Here is a 15,862-nt window from a genome sequence, read left to right as displayed (position 1 = left end):
CTGCGCGGTTTCACTAATCAAATACATGAAGAATAATACAAATTCTGCAAAATTCTGCTAAACTGTACAGTAGGTCCTCTTTTCAGACCACGCACATAGAACCTTGATTCCAGTTTATAGAGAACATTTTGCAATAGTATTCAACAATATCGGCAATACACATGTACATTTTTCAGAGGTTCGCCTTACCTTCAGAGATACACAGCGCTGTGAAATTAATCTAAAAAGCCTTGACACCGACATCTAACTTACCTTGCAGATATGGAGCAGTAGACCTTCCCACCTTCACACTCGTAGGCCTATCTTGCTCAGGTAAGACCAGTCTGAAATGAACCAGTTGCAGAATTATATATCTAACTTATCAGTAGCCGACTGTTTAACTTAAAGATATTAACTCCTGCATAACCATACCAGTAGACAACATGACCTATGTGGTCAGACTGATCTGGTACTATCAGGCCCTATCTAGTATACGGCACAGTGTATAAGATATTTATCTCAAGATTACAGTGTGACGATTCCCCCGAGATCTGCCTGGTTTACTTCCACCATAATACTGGCGGCGTTTGCATAAGTGAAATATTCTTGAGTGCAGCCAGTCACCAGTCAAATAAATAAATACATATGTTCTACCAGGAAACAAAATGCATGTCACTAAAATATAAGAGTAAATAATATAAAAAATTACAATAAAAAGGCATACACATATCTCTGTTATACGTGAAGCGCCACTCTAGATACTTACACTGTGGTATAGGGTATCGATATAGCTGTGTGATTGGTTTTTTATGTCGTGCTCAAGAATATTTTAGTCATACAAGAGCGGTCAACGTTCTAGAGATATAGAGTCAAAGCGGACACGCCCACGTATTTGTTAAAATTTGAAGAGAACCGGCAAGACGTGATTTTGTTGAGTTCAGTACAATATGAAAGATGCCAACCGTCTACTGTCCCAGCTACTACTTACCTTGAAAATGTGGGAATCTGAACTAAGTAGACTCAGAAGTAATATAAACATATCATGCATAAAATCCCCAGGTCACATTTACGAGAGTTTCTCGCGCGACTTGACACTTAAGTCCCACCAGGATGGCCCGGGTCATAGGTTTGTGTACACGAGAAAGCAATCAGTATTTGAACTACATCTATGCTGAATCCCATATTATTATATGGAAAGATTATCCTATACATCATATAGCACAATGCCGTTGCCGACGACACTGAGTCACCGCTTTGTAACTGGGGAGAACCGGGTTCAATTCCACTACAGGTCGTACATTTACCTATATGTAACCCCATACAATTACCTACATATAAACATTGTGTATATATGTTAAGTATGATGTCGTCAGCATGGCGTTCTCCTGTTCCAGCAGATCTCTTGGTCTTGGCCATCAACGTCACGTATTCGAATAAAACTCATACCGTATGGGATGCGGCTTTGCATCGTTGACCTATTAATGAAGTGACGTATTCTTATTGCTTTCCTAACAAGGATAAATCATTAGCCACGAAAACCTGTGGCAGGAAACCCTTTCCTTTTTCACATTTTGTTTTTGCCTGCAGAATTCTAGCCTGAATTTTATAAATAAAGTTTACAGTGTAAGATCCGAGGTCCAGCGTAAATAGAGTATCTCACAATTCTTTTCTATGCCTGAAGAAAATGAATAAAAGGGAACAGGCTTATGTTTATGACCGGTATAGGAAGAAAATTCTCCATGTGACGTCAATCGGATGTAAGAGTAATTATTTTGGCACAAAGACTAAGTAACCTTTCCCAGATGCAGTTATTGTGAGTTCAAGTCCAGCTCATACTGGCTATCTCTCCGGTCATACGTGGAAAGATATGGCTGTAGCCGGCGGTTGGTCGAGGGTTTCACCTGAGGTCTCCCAATTTCCTCCCACCATATAATGCTGGTCACCGTCGTATAAGTGTAATATCCTTGAGTACAGCGTGAGACTTCATTCAAATAAATAAATAAATAAATTATTTTGGTCTATGATTTTCATCTTAAAATTCCAACATTCAAACTGATTAACTATATTGTATACGTTTTCTTTGAACTTATATTTATATGGCGATTATCATAGAATAACAAAAAAAATCTGTTGGCATTACACGGAACTAGAGAGTTATTTACGGTTGAGGTACAGGAATGGTACCATGTACAAGTAACTGGTTACTTTCGGGTTGCTCGCATAAAGTTGACCGCTGTCGTATAAGTAAAACCTCAAATATCAAAACAAACAAATAAATCACCAAAGAAATAAATTTATATGTAGGGAAGTATTAGGGAAGTAAATAAGCCAATAATTAAATATAAAGGGAATAAAATAAAACAAAAAACTTAGAGCAACATTTGCTTAGATGTCTGTATGTAACAGTTTGAGCCTATTTTGTGCACTGAGAGCGCGAGGTAAGGCGAAATGTTTTAAAGGAAAAGAAAACATGACATAAGGCAAATATCCAGTGAAAGAGCATTGAAACTTATTTGCAAATATTAATATTTTGGGGATGTTTTCTTTATGATAATAGGGTGTTTGGAAATATTTTTGTACGGGGTGGGTATTTGGCACAAGGAAGTGATGCATGTCTAATCTATTTATTGGAATGTAAATTTATGATTTATATCCAAACGCATGCGTGTAATCTGAATTTTGGTAATGTGTATGAATACATTAAAAATAAAAAGATAACTAAGTTCAGGTTGAACTTAAAATACCAAATTCTACGTCCTCATTTAGAATATTATTGCTCGCCACGAAGTAGTCCCAAATATGCATGCAAACATTATTTTCAAATATTTTTTCTCTTTCAAGAAGAGTAAAAAAATTGAAGGTCATATATACAACTAAACTTACAGATTCTTTCATCTGAACATTTCTTGATTTTTATATTTTCCACATCTATAAGGCAGTAGTTTTAGTGCGTCAGCCATTAAAGGGTATTAGTTAGCGGCCGTGACAAGTCATAACTAATTTATTTAAATCTGCTTGTATTCATTTATGGAAATTAAAACACTGCTTAGAAAGGATTGTGTCACTCAAACGTAACCATGGTAATGAACAAACTCGCGCGAGATCGTGATTTACTCATTCAACAACCAATGGCTGATGCGATCGATGATTTGAAATTCAAGAGTTATTAATGTCGCTCAGGCGTCATCGCGGAAAACAATAGAGTAGAAAATGGTTAGGCGGATCTGTATGGAGAGGATCCTTGATCAAATAACTCTCATGGCAAGTTAATCGATCTACAAGATGTGTTTGGCTTTTCTGAGCGGTACCGAAGAGCAAGGGCACGTGTCCGCGAAATGAAATACGGCGATTTGCCTCTCCTCCGTCAATGGCAAAGTTCGCTAAGTCGGCTGATTGCGAGAAGACAGATCGCTATTGATGCGTCTCACGCCAACTGAATAAACGCGCAACTCCTTGAGACTTCGGAAACGCTGCCTGTTCCAAGCACGGCGTGTCAGTCGAGCTCATCCCATGGCATTTGCCCCGCCGTCTTGCCGGCATCCCTCCTTCTGCCACAGAGTCTCGATCTCGCCTATCGAACCCCTCGCTGGAAAACGGTGCCCGCTTAATGAGGGATTAAACGATCGTTGTGGTCGATAGGGGGCATCTGAATCAACACGGTGCGCGCGTTCGAAAAGTTTTTCAGCGGTAAACAGGCGAAAATGTCTAAGTCTCTGAGATCAGATGTGTGCCGAGTGACAGGTGGGAGAAGATTCCTCCTTAGCCAGTCATCAGCGTCTCTAAGTCGACCATTTAGAAGGTTCCCAATAATAGCTCGTTTTTATTCCTTTACCCTTTGATATAAAGTTACGACCCCGCCCACATGGTTGAATCGACTACAAAAATCACTTCCCTCCCGGTACGGTAACTGAGTTCTAACCGAGGAATTTTTTGGTAGTTGATGTTGGTTCAGATTCCAAAGGGTTCCTTTTATAGAGTTTCCTGTTCCTGGGTATAGATAAGAACGAAACTTTGGTCATTTTTACTACAATTGTGTTCTGAGTTTAACGCCTATTGCTCTTAATATAACTTTTGGAAAACTGATGTTTTTATTTGAATTCCCAATACATTTTGGACGAAATTATTTAGTTACGGAAGAAAAACGTTTTACAACACACTTTCAACGATTTTAGCCATAAATCAGTATCGCCATACTTTGGTAGACTTGGCCGATCTTTGCTAAAATATCCAGTGCAGAGCCACCAGATCTTGACGATGGGTAAGTATTTCTTCATAAACATGTATACCTTATAAAATACTGTATTCTTAGGTTTATTCATTTATTTATTTGATTGCTGTTGTACGTCATAGTTTGGAATATTTTTCTAATACGACGTCGGTCAGCATTATTGTGGGAGGAAACGACCAGCCACAAATTGTTGGAATACATTCCCACGTAAGGTCGGATAAGTGATCTTTATTTTAAGCATCTATGAAAACGTTTAAATTATAACTTTTAGCATGCTATACACAAAGGCTATAGACGGTTACGCTAGGTTTTCATGTGGAGTGTATCTTAGCTTACCATGTATTACATAGCGCATTTAAATACCTTTCAAGATTCAAGACGCTGCATTTTGAGAAGAGTGTGTACAATAAACATTAACCCACAAGGGCTTTTATTCAAAGATAAAGGTATAAGATAAATGGTAAGATATACAATATTCTTATCTCTATCTCTTACAATAAGGAGACAAGTAAAATCAAGGACTATTTGGGAATAACATGAGCAATGCATTAATGGCGTAATAACATTTTTTATGGTAATACGCTTTGTCTATCACAAAAAGAAAATTAACGGGGACGACAGGTAAAGTTTGCAATTCTTGAATGAGGCGCTTAAAGGGGAAGACAACACAAAAATGATATCAAAATCAAAGTAAAGAGCGTGAAAACTTACTTGCATTTATGGTCTTTTTTTAAGGAGAAAATTGTGTTTGAACACAGTTTTGTATGCTGGGTGTTTGGGACCACCTTTTGGCATTTATCGTTAGTGCATAATGATGTCCTAAATAAGGATGTAATTCATATCGAATAAATTTATTTGAATGCAAATTTGATTATATCCAAATGTATTCATAAAATTTATGAATTTATTAAAAACATAAATATGACCATAAACCAAGTTGAACTCATTTGTTAGCTGGAAAGGCCAAATTCTAGTGCAAACATATTTATTAAACATGTGTCACTAAGTCATTTTTAACATAACTAAAGAACTATTATATATATCAAAATGTGGTCCCAAATACCCCCAATACACTAATTATTTTCAAGTGTCATTTTCTCTTTAAAGAAAACTCGAAAAAAAATTTGAAGACCACATGTACAACTAATTATTCACACTCTTTCACCTGAATTTTATGTCATTTTTATATTTTCTCCACCTTTAACGCCGATGTAACAAATAAAGAACTATGAAAGGATTTTTTTAATTTGACATTTCGGAAAGAGAGGTGTATTGCAATGATTTGTAACGCTTTGTCAAATATTTAATTTTACAGTGAAGGATCCTTACTATGCTACGAAATATTATAACAAATTTGTACTTCAGATGGAAAAAGAAGGCCTTCCCTAGCATTTTTTGCTAGAAGTATTTTTGTAAAAATATGTTTTTAAAACCGTGGATATGGCTATTAATAGATAATATTCACAGTTGTTTATAATTTAGAAAACAAAAATGTACATCCAGGCCGAAGTCAAATAGATCCAGGGTCAACCCTGTGTTGGGTCACACTTGAGACCTTAAAAGAAGAAGTTGTAGCTCCCTGGCTTTACGTTCATCAAGAAGGGGATAGTGCAACAACTGGTTGACCTGTATCAGTATAATGGCTCGGGTGGGGCAACTTACTTGCCTTCGGTAAGTCGTCTCAGTGAAGCAGCACTATATAAAAAAGCAGTGGAAATCCATCCTGCAACAAGGCGGTACATTGCATGTACATGCACTCTAAGGGCGCCTACGCCATCATATGACTGAAAAATTGCTAAGCAGACGTTCAACCCTAAGGACTCACTCACTCATCCCAAAGAAGGCGCCTAATTGCTTTTCCCTTTTTATATATATATACTTTTTCTTAAGTATCTATAAAATAGTTTCAAATATATACTCGTAAGAGAAACTGATTTGTTAATGAATAATTAGATGTGTACGAACTTGAATTCAAAATTCTCCAAGTATGTATGTGTTGTATGCTCTAGGTCGAATTTCAAATTTTCTTTATGATAATGGTGAGTTTATAACTGGATATTTATGAGGATGTTTCTGACGTGTGCGTCATGGCAAACGTTTGACACATCTCCTGGGCTTCTCTCATGGACATGCAATAACAGCCTCGATTCATTTTCAGTTATTTAATGGTATGTGAATGTAGATACTTTGTAATCGAAAGCTCCTTTGGTTTTACTCTCTATGCTCCATGCCTTGGATAATGTTTTAATTCTCTTAATGCCGTCAGGGTTTTATTTTAACAGAACCATAGTTTAAGCACAATTGGGTAAAAAATAAAGCAGCAATGATTAGACACTTTTACAACGTAAATGTAATAGTAGCATAATTTTCTAAGTGTTAAAATGATACAGCATGCAAATGTGCCAATACTCTTAAAATCTTACGTCTGCGGATGGTCGCGTATTTTCCCCAGGCTCTTCCCCGTTTCCCGACATAATGCTGGCCGCCGCCGTACAAGTGAAATATTCTTGAGTACGGCTTAAAATACCAATCAAATAAAATGTTTACAAGTTATGGCTGTGTGTGTTATGTTACAGCATTTATAATGCGGCACACATCGGAGAGTGTTCATTTCACAAGAGAGTTTTAAGTGTTACATTATAACATTTTGTAAGCTTTTCCAATTTTTTAATATTCAAACTTCTCACACCTTGGGAAGTGTTACCTTGACATTGCAAATGCTTTCCCTGCTGGATATAGCATTGTAAAAGTTTTATATAGCACTTCAGGTATTATAAATTAGCAAATAGATTCAGAACAACCTTATGTACCATTTCGGTCATGAATGCCAAACATGAAATGGCTAAAACAAAAACATCTGAACGAATTATCAAAAACCTTATGTGAAATGGAAATAAAACAGACAAATAGTTATAATTAAATAATAAAAAGAGCAAAAAATCAAAGGTGCCTCTAAGGTCTGTGGAGACAAGAGTTACGGAAAGCATTGTGTGGCATTTTTGTTCTGTTGTTGGAGGACCATCTCTGCCGATGCCTCTGTCTTGTAAAAAGCCTGCTGAGACAAGAGTTACGGGAAGCACTTTGTGATGTTTTTGTTCTGTTGTTGCAGGACTATCTCTGCCAATGCCTCTGTCCTTTAAAAGTCCTGTTGAGACAAGAGTTACGGGAAGCACTTTGTGGCGTTTTTGTTCTGTTGTTGCAGGACCATCTCTGCCGATGCCTCTGTCTTGTAAAAGGCCTGTTGAGACAAGAGTTACGGGAAGCACTTTGTGATGTTTTTGTTCTGTTGTTGCAGGACTATCTCTGCCGATACCTCTGTCTTGTAAAAGGCCTGTTGAGACAAGAGTTACGGGAAGCACTTTGTGGTGTTTTTGTTCTGTTGTTGCAGGACCATCTCTGCCGATGCCTCTGTCTTGTAAAAGGCCTGTTGAGACAAGAGTTACGGGGAGCACTTTGTGGTGTTTTTGTTCTGTTGTTGCAGGACTATCTCTGCCGATGCCTCTGTCTTGTAAAAGTCCTGTTGAGACAAGAGTTACGGGAAGTACTTTGTGGTGTTTTTGTTCTGTTGTTGCAGGACTATCTCTGCCGATGCCTCTGTCTTGTAAAAAGCCTGTTGAGACAAGAGTTACGGGAAGCACTTTGTGGTGTTTTTGTTTTGTTGTTGCAGGGACCATCTCTGCCGATGCCTCTGTCTTTTAAAAAGGCCTGTTGAGACAAGAGTTACGAGGAGGACTTTGTAATGATTTGTATTTTGTTATTCTAGGACGAACGCTGCCGGTGCCTGTGTCCTGTAAGGTCTGTGGTGACAAGAGTTACGGGAAGCACTATGGAGTGTTCTGCTGTGACGGCTGTAGCTGTTTCTTTAAGCGTTCTATCAGGAGGAAGATGGTCTACACTTGTATCGGTGAGAACTGCTATATGAAGTATAATAGTCTGCTGCATAGAGCGTAAAGTCACGACGGTTTAATGGTTGAAAAATGGTCACGTGTGACTGGAGGAATCTAGCCTCTTGTCAGTTTACTTGAGTTGTGGTTCAAAACCAATTGTTCTTGTAAATGCTTAAATGGCTGAAAATGATACGCTTCATGGCAGTGTTGACTAAGTAGAATTAGGTAAAAAATTATAAAGAAATATGTATGTATGTATGTATGTATGTATACTTGGGGTTTTACGTCGTAGTTATCAATTATTCAGTCAAATGAAAATGAAGAGTCATGAGGTGTGTGTATACATATATTGTGTCTTCTTGTGGCAGGGCAAGTGCATGCTGAAGACACCATTCATGATACCCCACCCAGTCACATTATACTTACGTCGGATCAACCAGTGACGTTTCCTTGCTCTAACCTCTCAGCGCTGAGCGCCAAGAGAGGCAGCAGCAAGTACCTTTTTAAAAGATCTTTGGCGTGACGCGACCCGGGTTTGATCCCGGGGTCTCCCGACTTCGAGGACGCTTTAACCATTAGGCCATTAGGCGGTATTAATAAACAAATAAACTGCAGTTAATCCAAATGTGACCACGTCATTCACCACCTGCTTGATTGAAGTATGTAGCATTGACGACACGATGTCCCACCATCTTTATGTGTTTCCATGGGGTTTAACAAGGCTCCCAACATTAGTTTGGTCATATGTTTAATTAGCTACGTTATTTGGACAGATCACAAGATCAGCGAGAGCCCAGTCACACATATTTTGGTAAAATGTATGTACATTTTCGGCATAACTTTAACTAAAAATGGTCACGGACAAGTTGACGAATTAGTTAATGGGTGGTTTCTGTCACAGGTAAAGGGAACTGTGCTATCGACAAGGCTCGCCGTAATTGGTGCCCTTATTGTCGACTTCAGAAATGCTTCTCTGTCAAGATGAACAAAAATGGTAAGTAGATACATTTTTTTATTCAGAAATCTATAGTATGATTTATTTCATTGGTGTTTTACGCCGCACTCAAGAATGTTTCACTTATACGACGGCGGCCAGCATTATGGTAGGGGGAAACCTGCGTTCATCCGCAGATTTCTGCCACACCTTCCCACATACGGCCAGAGATGAAGCTCGCGTGAGCTGGACTTGAACCCACGGCGACCGCATTGGTGTAAAGCTGCAGGGTCATTGCTCCGCGCTGGCGTGCTCCCATATAGATGTTGCAGGCCAATTTTTTTCTGTGTAAAAGTTAGTGTAAATGACTTCAGCATGGAGATGAATGACTTCAGCTTGGAGACGGAGAGAAGATTAAAAATCATTTGAAGAACTAATTTCGAGATGACTGTTCTTAAATCCCATGTGACATCTTATAACAGAGGACTTTTCTCGTCTAATCTAATTCGGGCCAAATTTAATTCGGGCCAAATCAGAGTATAGCTGTTGTTCACTCCTACGGCTTTTGATGACATTGTAAAACCAACTGGTTATGTACATGCGCATATACCAACAGAACAACGGCCTATCTAAATTTAAATTGATTGTTTGGTGTTAAAAGGATAAAGTCATGCCAGAAATTCAAATTCAAAACAAAATTCCTTTTGAGGCATATTTTATATGTCTTAATACATATTTTTGGACCTCATCAGTAATTTTTGGAAATGACTGCATCAATGAACTTACTCTGAAAACGGAAGAGTTTCCGCTCCCTATTCGGACACCCCTCTTAGGAAAGTTGTTTTGACAGCTATCACCGCTGGCATCTCTGCTGCAGACTACTTAATTTCCTGACTGACCGCTAGGCCTTGTTTCAAACCATTTCTACGCTTTTTTTCTACTGTTATATAACACACCCGAAGCTGCAAAATCAAACATCCATCCATCGTTGAACGCCGTCTTAAGACAAAATGGTTAGCTTTGCGAGGGCAGTCTGGTTTATGGGTGGAGGCACAGCTTGGACCGCATGCATTTCAATGGAAAGATACTACTGTGCTGCTTAATCAACTCTGTCAAAGAATTAATCAGAATGTTTTTGTTGTGGCGGAAGTCCATGTTGTTCTTGTCTTTGGGTTAGTTTTGCGCATGTCTCACAGGCTACGGATGCACGTCGGTTATTTTGTCACATTTTTTTCTTGCCGTGCAGCCGTCCAAGAGGAGCGAGGACCACGGAAAAATAAAGGCAAAAAGAGCGCATGTTCAACCCAGACAAAGGCCGCGTCAACCTTACCGCAACCAGAGCACGATCATCATACAGATGGCTTCACGCAGTTCTCTACTCGGTCCAGCCAGCAGTCTACCCCCGGTATTTTGCCATTCAGTGCTTTCAAACCCGTAGGCCCTCGGTACGGTCCCACCATCCCCGTGGGGTGGCAACATACTAATAACACCCTGTGCTGCTTCAGTCCCTTCCCCAATTCTCCAGTCCGCCTACCGACTGTTTTCCGAGCACTGCAGTTACCAGTTGGTAAGTACTGGTCGTAACAGTGCTATTTGATGACATACATGTAATACATGAACTGTGAATAAATTTAGGGTGGCATATTGGGGGGACGGACAAACAGCCGCAGAAAACGCCCTGCAGACAAAACCCCGGCGGACATAAACCCCTCCAGCAGTATTTGGTGCATATGGTGCATGGCATAAGCTGTTTTCTTGTTTGAGAAACTTAAAACAATCTCCCTAAAGTGACCTTTCAGATTCCAATACATTATTTCAATCATCAGAACCTTTCTTACACTCGTTCAATGTCCACGTATTCTAGCCGTTTTTTACGACATCGGAAAGAGCTATATCTCTCAGCGGTGTACAGAAGGATCAGCCTCCATTCCAGGCTTATCTGAAAACTAAAGAAGTCTACAAGTGTGGTAAACAATTGCTGTATTGCAGCTTGTGTTTCCTATCCCGGAAATATAATTTTCATGCTATAGCCTAACACCTCTAAAGAAAATGGTTCATTCCAAATAAGTGTAGCAATGATTTGGAAATACTTCCAACACCCTACGGATGGTCGTGGGTTTCCCCCCACGCTCTGCACGGTTTCTTTCCGTGCAGGGCGTAAGTGTACAACGCTTATGAGAGGAAAGCTGTTAAACCCGACTGACAGACTGGGATACGCTTTGATGACAAATTTTTAGATGAAAAACAAAGTCACACCATATGAATTCCCGTCAACAAATATTTAACATCACGTTTGTTATACTGACAGATATGTTTTGTCGGTTAATTCAGACTTTGTCCGCCAAAGTTTTGGTCCGCCGGGATTGTTGTCCTCGGTGCTTTTCTCCGTGTGGCTTCTGTCCTAGATTCAGCCTATTGGAGCGGAATTGTCGCGTCCATGTAAGCACACTGACGGAAGAACCCTGGTCGCAACCCACTGACTGACCAAGAAAAAGTTATTTTGTAGCTGCCTGGCTACCTCGTTACCTCGCTTCCTCGCTATCAATCTACGTAGTCAGGCAACGAGGTAGCGAGGCAGCGATGCGAAGTAGTAAGGCAGCGAGGTAGCCAGACAGCGAGGTAGCCAGACAGCGAGGTAGACAGCGAGGTAGCCAGACAGCGAGGTAGCCACATAGAGATGTAACCAGACAGCGAGGTAACGATGCAAGGCAGCGACATAGCCTTGTCTCACGACTTCGCTACCTCTCTACCTTGTTACCTCTCTTCACTAGCTCGATGCCTCGCCCTGTAGGTAGGCTTCCATGTGAAATAGTTTTTGATTGAAGAACTGGCATCGAGTCTGCGATGTTTATGGGCTGTGAAAATTTACAGACGTGTTGTCAAGATTTTCGAAAGATAACAGTTGCATATTTCTACATGATAAACATCTGGCACTATTGAAATCTATATAATTAGTCCCCCTCCCCCCAAATATAGTTTTATGTTTTTCCTCCTTCCAGGTGTTAACCAGAACTCCGTTAGTCTTCTCCAGGAAGTCTCCACACAAATACTTTGCGCCGCTGTGCGGAGAGCTCGTGTCAATTACATATTTGGATCAATCCATCCACATGATCAGAAGAGTCTATTACGGGACACGTGGGGGGATCTATTCCTTCTGAGCGCCGCCTACTGGCCTGTTGACATTGCTATGCTGAGCATCCGGGCAGGGAAGACGGACTCTAATAGGGTAGGCCATGTGACATCATTATAATTCGGAAACTGAAACAGTTTCTTGGCAACATATCGCACGGGAACTGTAAAATACTCTCGTGGCGAGGAGCTTGCATCTATCTGTCTCTGCATAAAAAATATGTCTGCATCCATACGAGGCGAACTGTGTAACACAAGTATTGTACAGCTGGTGTTCAGTGATTTTATGTATTGGACTGATTGGCGTTCAATGCCGTTGGCTACTCTTGAATTTTTCACTTACGCGACGCCCTCAGGGAAACGGAATTGCTGGGAGAAAACCTCCGACCTGTGCGTATACCGGACAAGCTAACTATCTCTTTAACCACCTGAGCCCCACAGATGAAAATAAATATAAAGTAAATCGATGCTGAACAGCCAATCCCTTGACAGTAATCGATTTACTAAATGCATTTAATTTTATTTGCAGAGATCCGCTGTGGAAAACATCCATCGCCTGCACAGCGCCATAATTGCCTGTCAAATGTTGAACGCCGACGGTACAGAGTTGTCGTTCCTGGAGACAATTGTTCTCTTAAAACAAGGTCAGATTTGTTGATATATGCATGCCAACGCTGTTCCCATAGAGACAGCCTGAGTATATGTTGTGTGTATCCTAAAAACAACGAACAACTACCTAAACGGGCATCTGGAAAATTAGACATTTAATTCTCGAAGACCCACAAATATCTCCAAGTCTCCTTCCCTCTACCTTGCAATGGTAGATTCTCTTTTATTCTTCTACAAGATAACGCCACTGTCAACAGTGTCTCAGTCGTAGCATGCTCATAATCTTCAAGTGGACCGGTCTTAACACTGACATAAAGGAAACATGAGACATGACATTAGTCATGCCCAATCGCTGTATATAATGAACAGAAGTAGACCTATCCACATACATGGTGTATGTCAGAACGTCCAACACTTTCGAGGCGCACAGGTTTTCCAGAGCTAACACGCCTTTAGATATATTCTTGACAGCGTGTTCACAGTCAAGCGAGAAAGTACGAAGATTTTTATTTATAAAGCCTTAGGCATTATCCCCAGTGTCAAAAATCATTTAAAAGAAACGACAGCTGTAGAACAAATGTATGTGTGCATCGATGAAGCATTCCACATGAAGTTTAAAAAGTATGTTTTTTTTATTTTCGTGATGCTGCGAGATAACAGAGATATCGAAGATCAGAGAAGGAAAATTACTTATATCGAGATATTTAAAATTTATAGAATATAGATTTTAAACTATTATTTCCACAACCTAAGAAGTAACTGTTGCCCGCAGACATCACTCGACGCCCATTTTATCTTTAACCATATGAGCTCGGAGCACGGGTGACGGACAGTCGTGTTCTCGGTTCTCCAACATGGCGCATCCAATGGCCTCGTTAGAGTTCCACATTATCTTTAACCATATGAGCTCGGAGCACAGGAGACGGACAGTCGTGTTCTCGGTTTCCCAAACATGGCACATCCATTTGCCTTGTTAGAATTCCACATTATCTTTAACCATATGAGCTCAGATCACGGGTGACGGACATTTGAGTTCTCGGTTTCTCCAACATGGCGCATCCTATGTTTCTTTAGAATTCCACATTATCTTTAACCATATGAGCTCGGAGCACGGGTGATGGACAGTCGTGTTCTCGGTTTCTCTAACATGGCGCATCCAGTCGTCTCATTAAAATTCCACATTAAAACGTACAGAGTTACTAAGCACGTCAGAAAAAAAAATGGCTGTGGTAACTCAGGCATGTTTCCACACCGCTTCCGACATAACTATTGTTAAATTATTTTCCGTATTTTCTTTTAAACAATTGCCTTGTCGGAATCTATTCCTGGTCGGAGACAGATTGATAGTAGCTTGTCTAGATGTGTTGAAGGCAGAAACAATATTTTACTCTATAAACAAACATGGAGACATAAACCTGCAAACAAGAGAGTTTCCCCTACAAACAGCAAAGTTCACTTGTAAATAATAAAACCTTGTGAAACTAAGCACTATTTATCTGAGGAAAATTAAAACTAAGGTTTATAACAGTTGAGGACCACGCAGCATCCTGATATTAACTGACCCCGCCATCTTGTTTCCAGATTCCAAACGGGACCTAGTTGACAGAACGAAGATAGAAACCTTACAGGACCAAGCCCAACTCGCGCTTGCGCATTATGTGTCACAAGCTCAGCCCCACAACCCGCACGATTCGGCAAAATGCTCTTAACGCTGCCGTGTCTGAAAACAGTACCTCGTCATCTAATAGAGGACATTTTCTTTGGACATCTTCTGCAAGGGAATGTCACAATAGCTCAGATATTGTCGGACATGTGATTCATGAGATGTTCACTCAGAAAGGCAATGTGCAAGAGACTGAGAAATTACATGAGTAACAGTCTAAACGGAAAATTCTGTTGGGACATTATGCCAAAGAAATACGAATTTAGGGATAAATTACAGGAGAAAAAATCAGCGGATTTCTTTAAAAGAGCAGGCCCCCTGATCAAGAAGCGATCTAAGCCTTAAATCAGAACTTCAGTTCTTTAACCTCGCATTTTCCTTGCGATATTTTAGCTAAAAATTGTTTTACAATAGGTTACCCTGAATTTATGCTGTCAAGTAGTATATTGGCTTTGTTACGTAACAAATAACAGTTTTAAAGTTATCTGAATTTTAAATCAGGTTTAAGCTTCGTGATCTCGGAGGCCAGAGCATCATCTAAGAGGCTACATGATGTTGATTCCGTATATGGTTTTCATTTTTTAAACTTTTTGGTGTAAACAAGTGCGGAAATTACTGAAGATCTAAGGTGGACTTTTCGGCCCATATTTATCAGACTGAAGCATAGCGCCGTCATGAGTTAATTTTAATCTTTAACCATGCTCTGACTTTAATATTTCCTCATTTATTATTTATTTCTTTAATTGATAGTTCGTTATATCAAGAATTTCCACGGTAACTGCAGATATAGATATAGTACTACAGGTGAATAAATCTTCATGTTGGACGTGGAATTATCGCCACCAGAGTAAGCTTAGCAGCTTAAAAGAATAGGTGACGTCACTGTACTTCAGCCTGTGCAATTTTGTCCAAAATGTTCAACCCCCAGATCTTCATCTTCATCAGTGTAAAAAATAATAAATACAAAACAAAAATCACAAAAACCATATTTGAAATCCGCACCAAAAGGCATTTAGGTGAGAAGTTCTTCATTTAAAGGTGATTTGCTCTGTTTCCTTTGACGTCACCCGACACCCATTTTATCTTTAACCAGTCGTGCTCTCGGTTTCTCCAACATGGCGCAGCCGATGGCCTCGTTAGAATTCCACTTTAAATTGCATAGAGTAACAAAGCTCGTCAGAAAAAAATGGATGTTGTCCTTCAGGTATGTTTCCACACTGCTTCCAAACAAACTATTGTTGAATTGTTTTTTGTCTTTTCTTTTAAACAATTGTCTTTTAAAAAGTACTACTGGTGCATAAATCTTCATGTTGAACGTTGAATTTTCGCCACCAGAGCAAGCTTAGCAGCTAAAAAGAATAGCTGCATCGTCCAAAAAGAAAAAGAAAAACCATATTTGAAATCCGCACAAAATGGCAGTTAGATGAGGAGTT

The 15,862-nt window shown here is 39.7% G+C and overlaps 1 protein-coding gene across 1 annotated transcript; it reads left to right on the top strand.

Moving 5' to 3' along the window:
• The first annotated feature begins 4,233 nt into the window (after positions 1–4,233).
• LOC135479833 (nuclear receptor subfamily 2 group E member 1-like) lies at positions 4,234–14,582 on the top strand. The gene is given in 9 exon segments (XM_064759738.1): positions 4,234–4,237; positions 7,911–8,111; positions 8,996–9,088; positions 10,275–10,462; positions 10,893–10,995; positions 12,028–12,254; positions 12,687–12,801; positions 14,348–14,449; positions 14,452–14,582. Coding segments are annotated over 9 exon segments (1,164 nt in total).
• Positions 14,583–15,862: the final 1,280 nt, after the last annotated feature.

This window comes from Liolophura sinensis, chromosome 12, assembly GCF_032854445.1.
Source record: "Liolophura sinensis isolate JHLJ2023 chromosome 12, CUHK_Ljap_v2, whole genome shotgun sequence".
Taxonomy (NCBI): Eukaryota; Metazoa; Mollusca; class Polyplacophora; order Chitonida; family Chitonidae; genus Liolophura; species Liolophura sinensis.
Note: the sequence above shows the minus strand (reverse complement) of the source record. Positions and strands in the feature narration are given on the sequence as shown.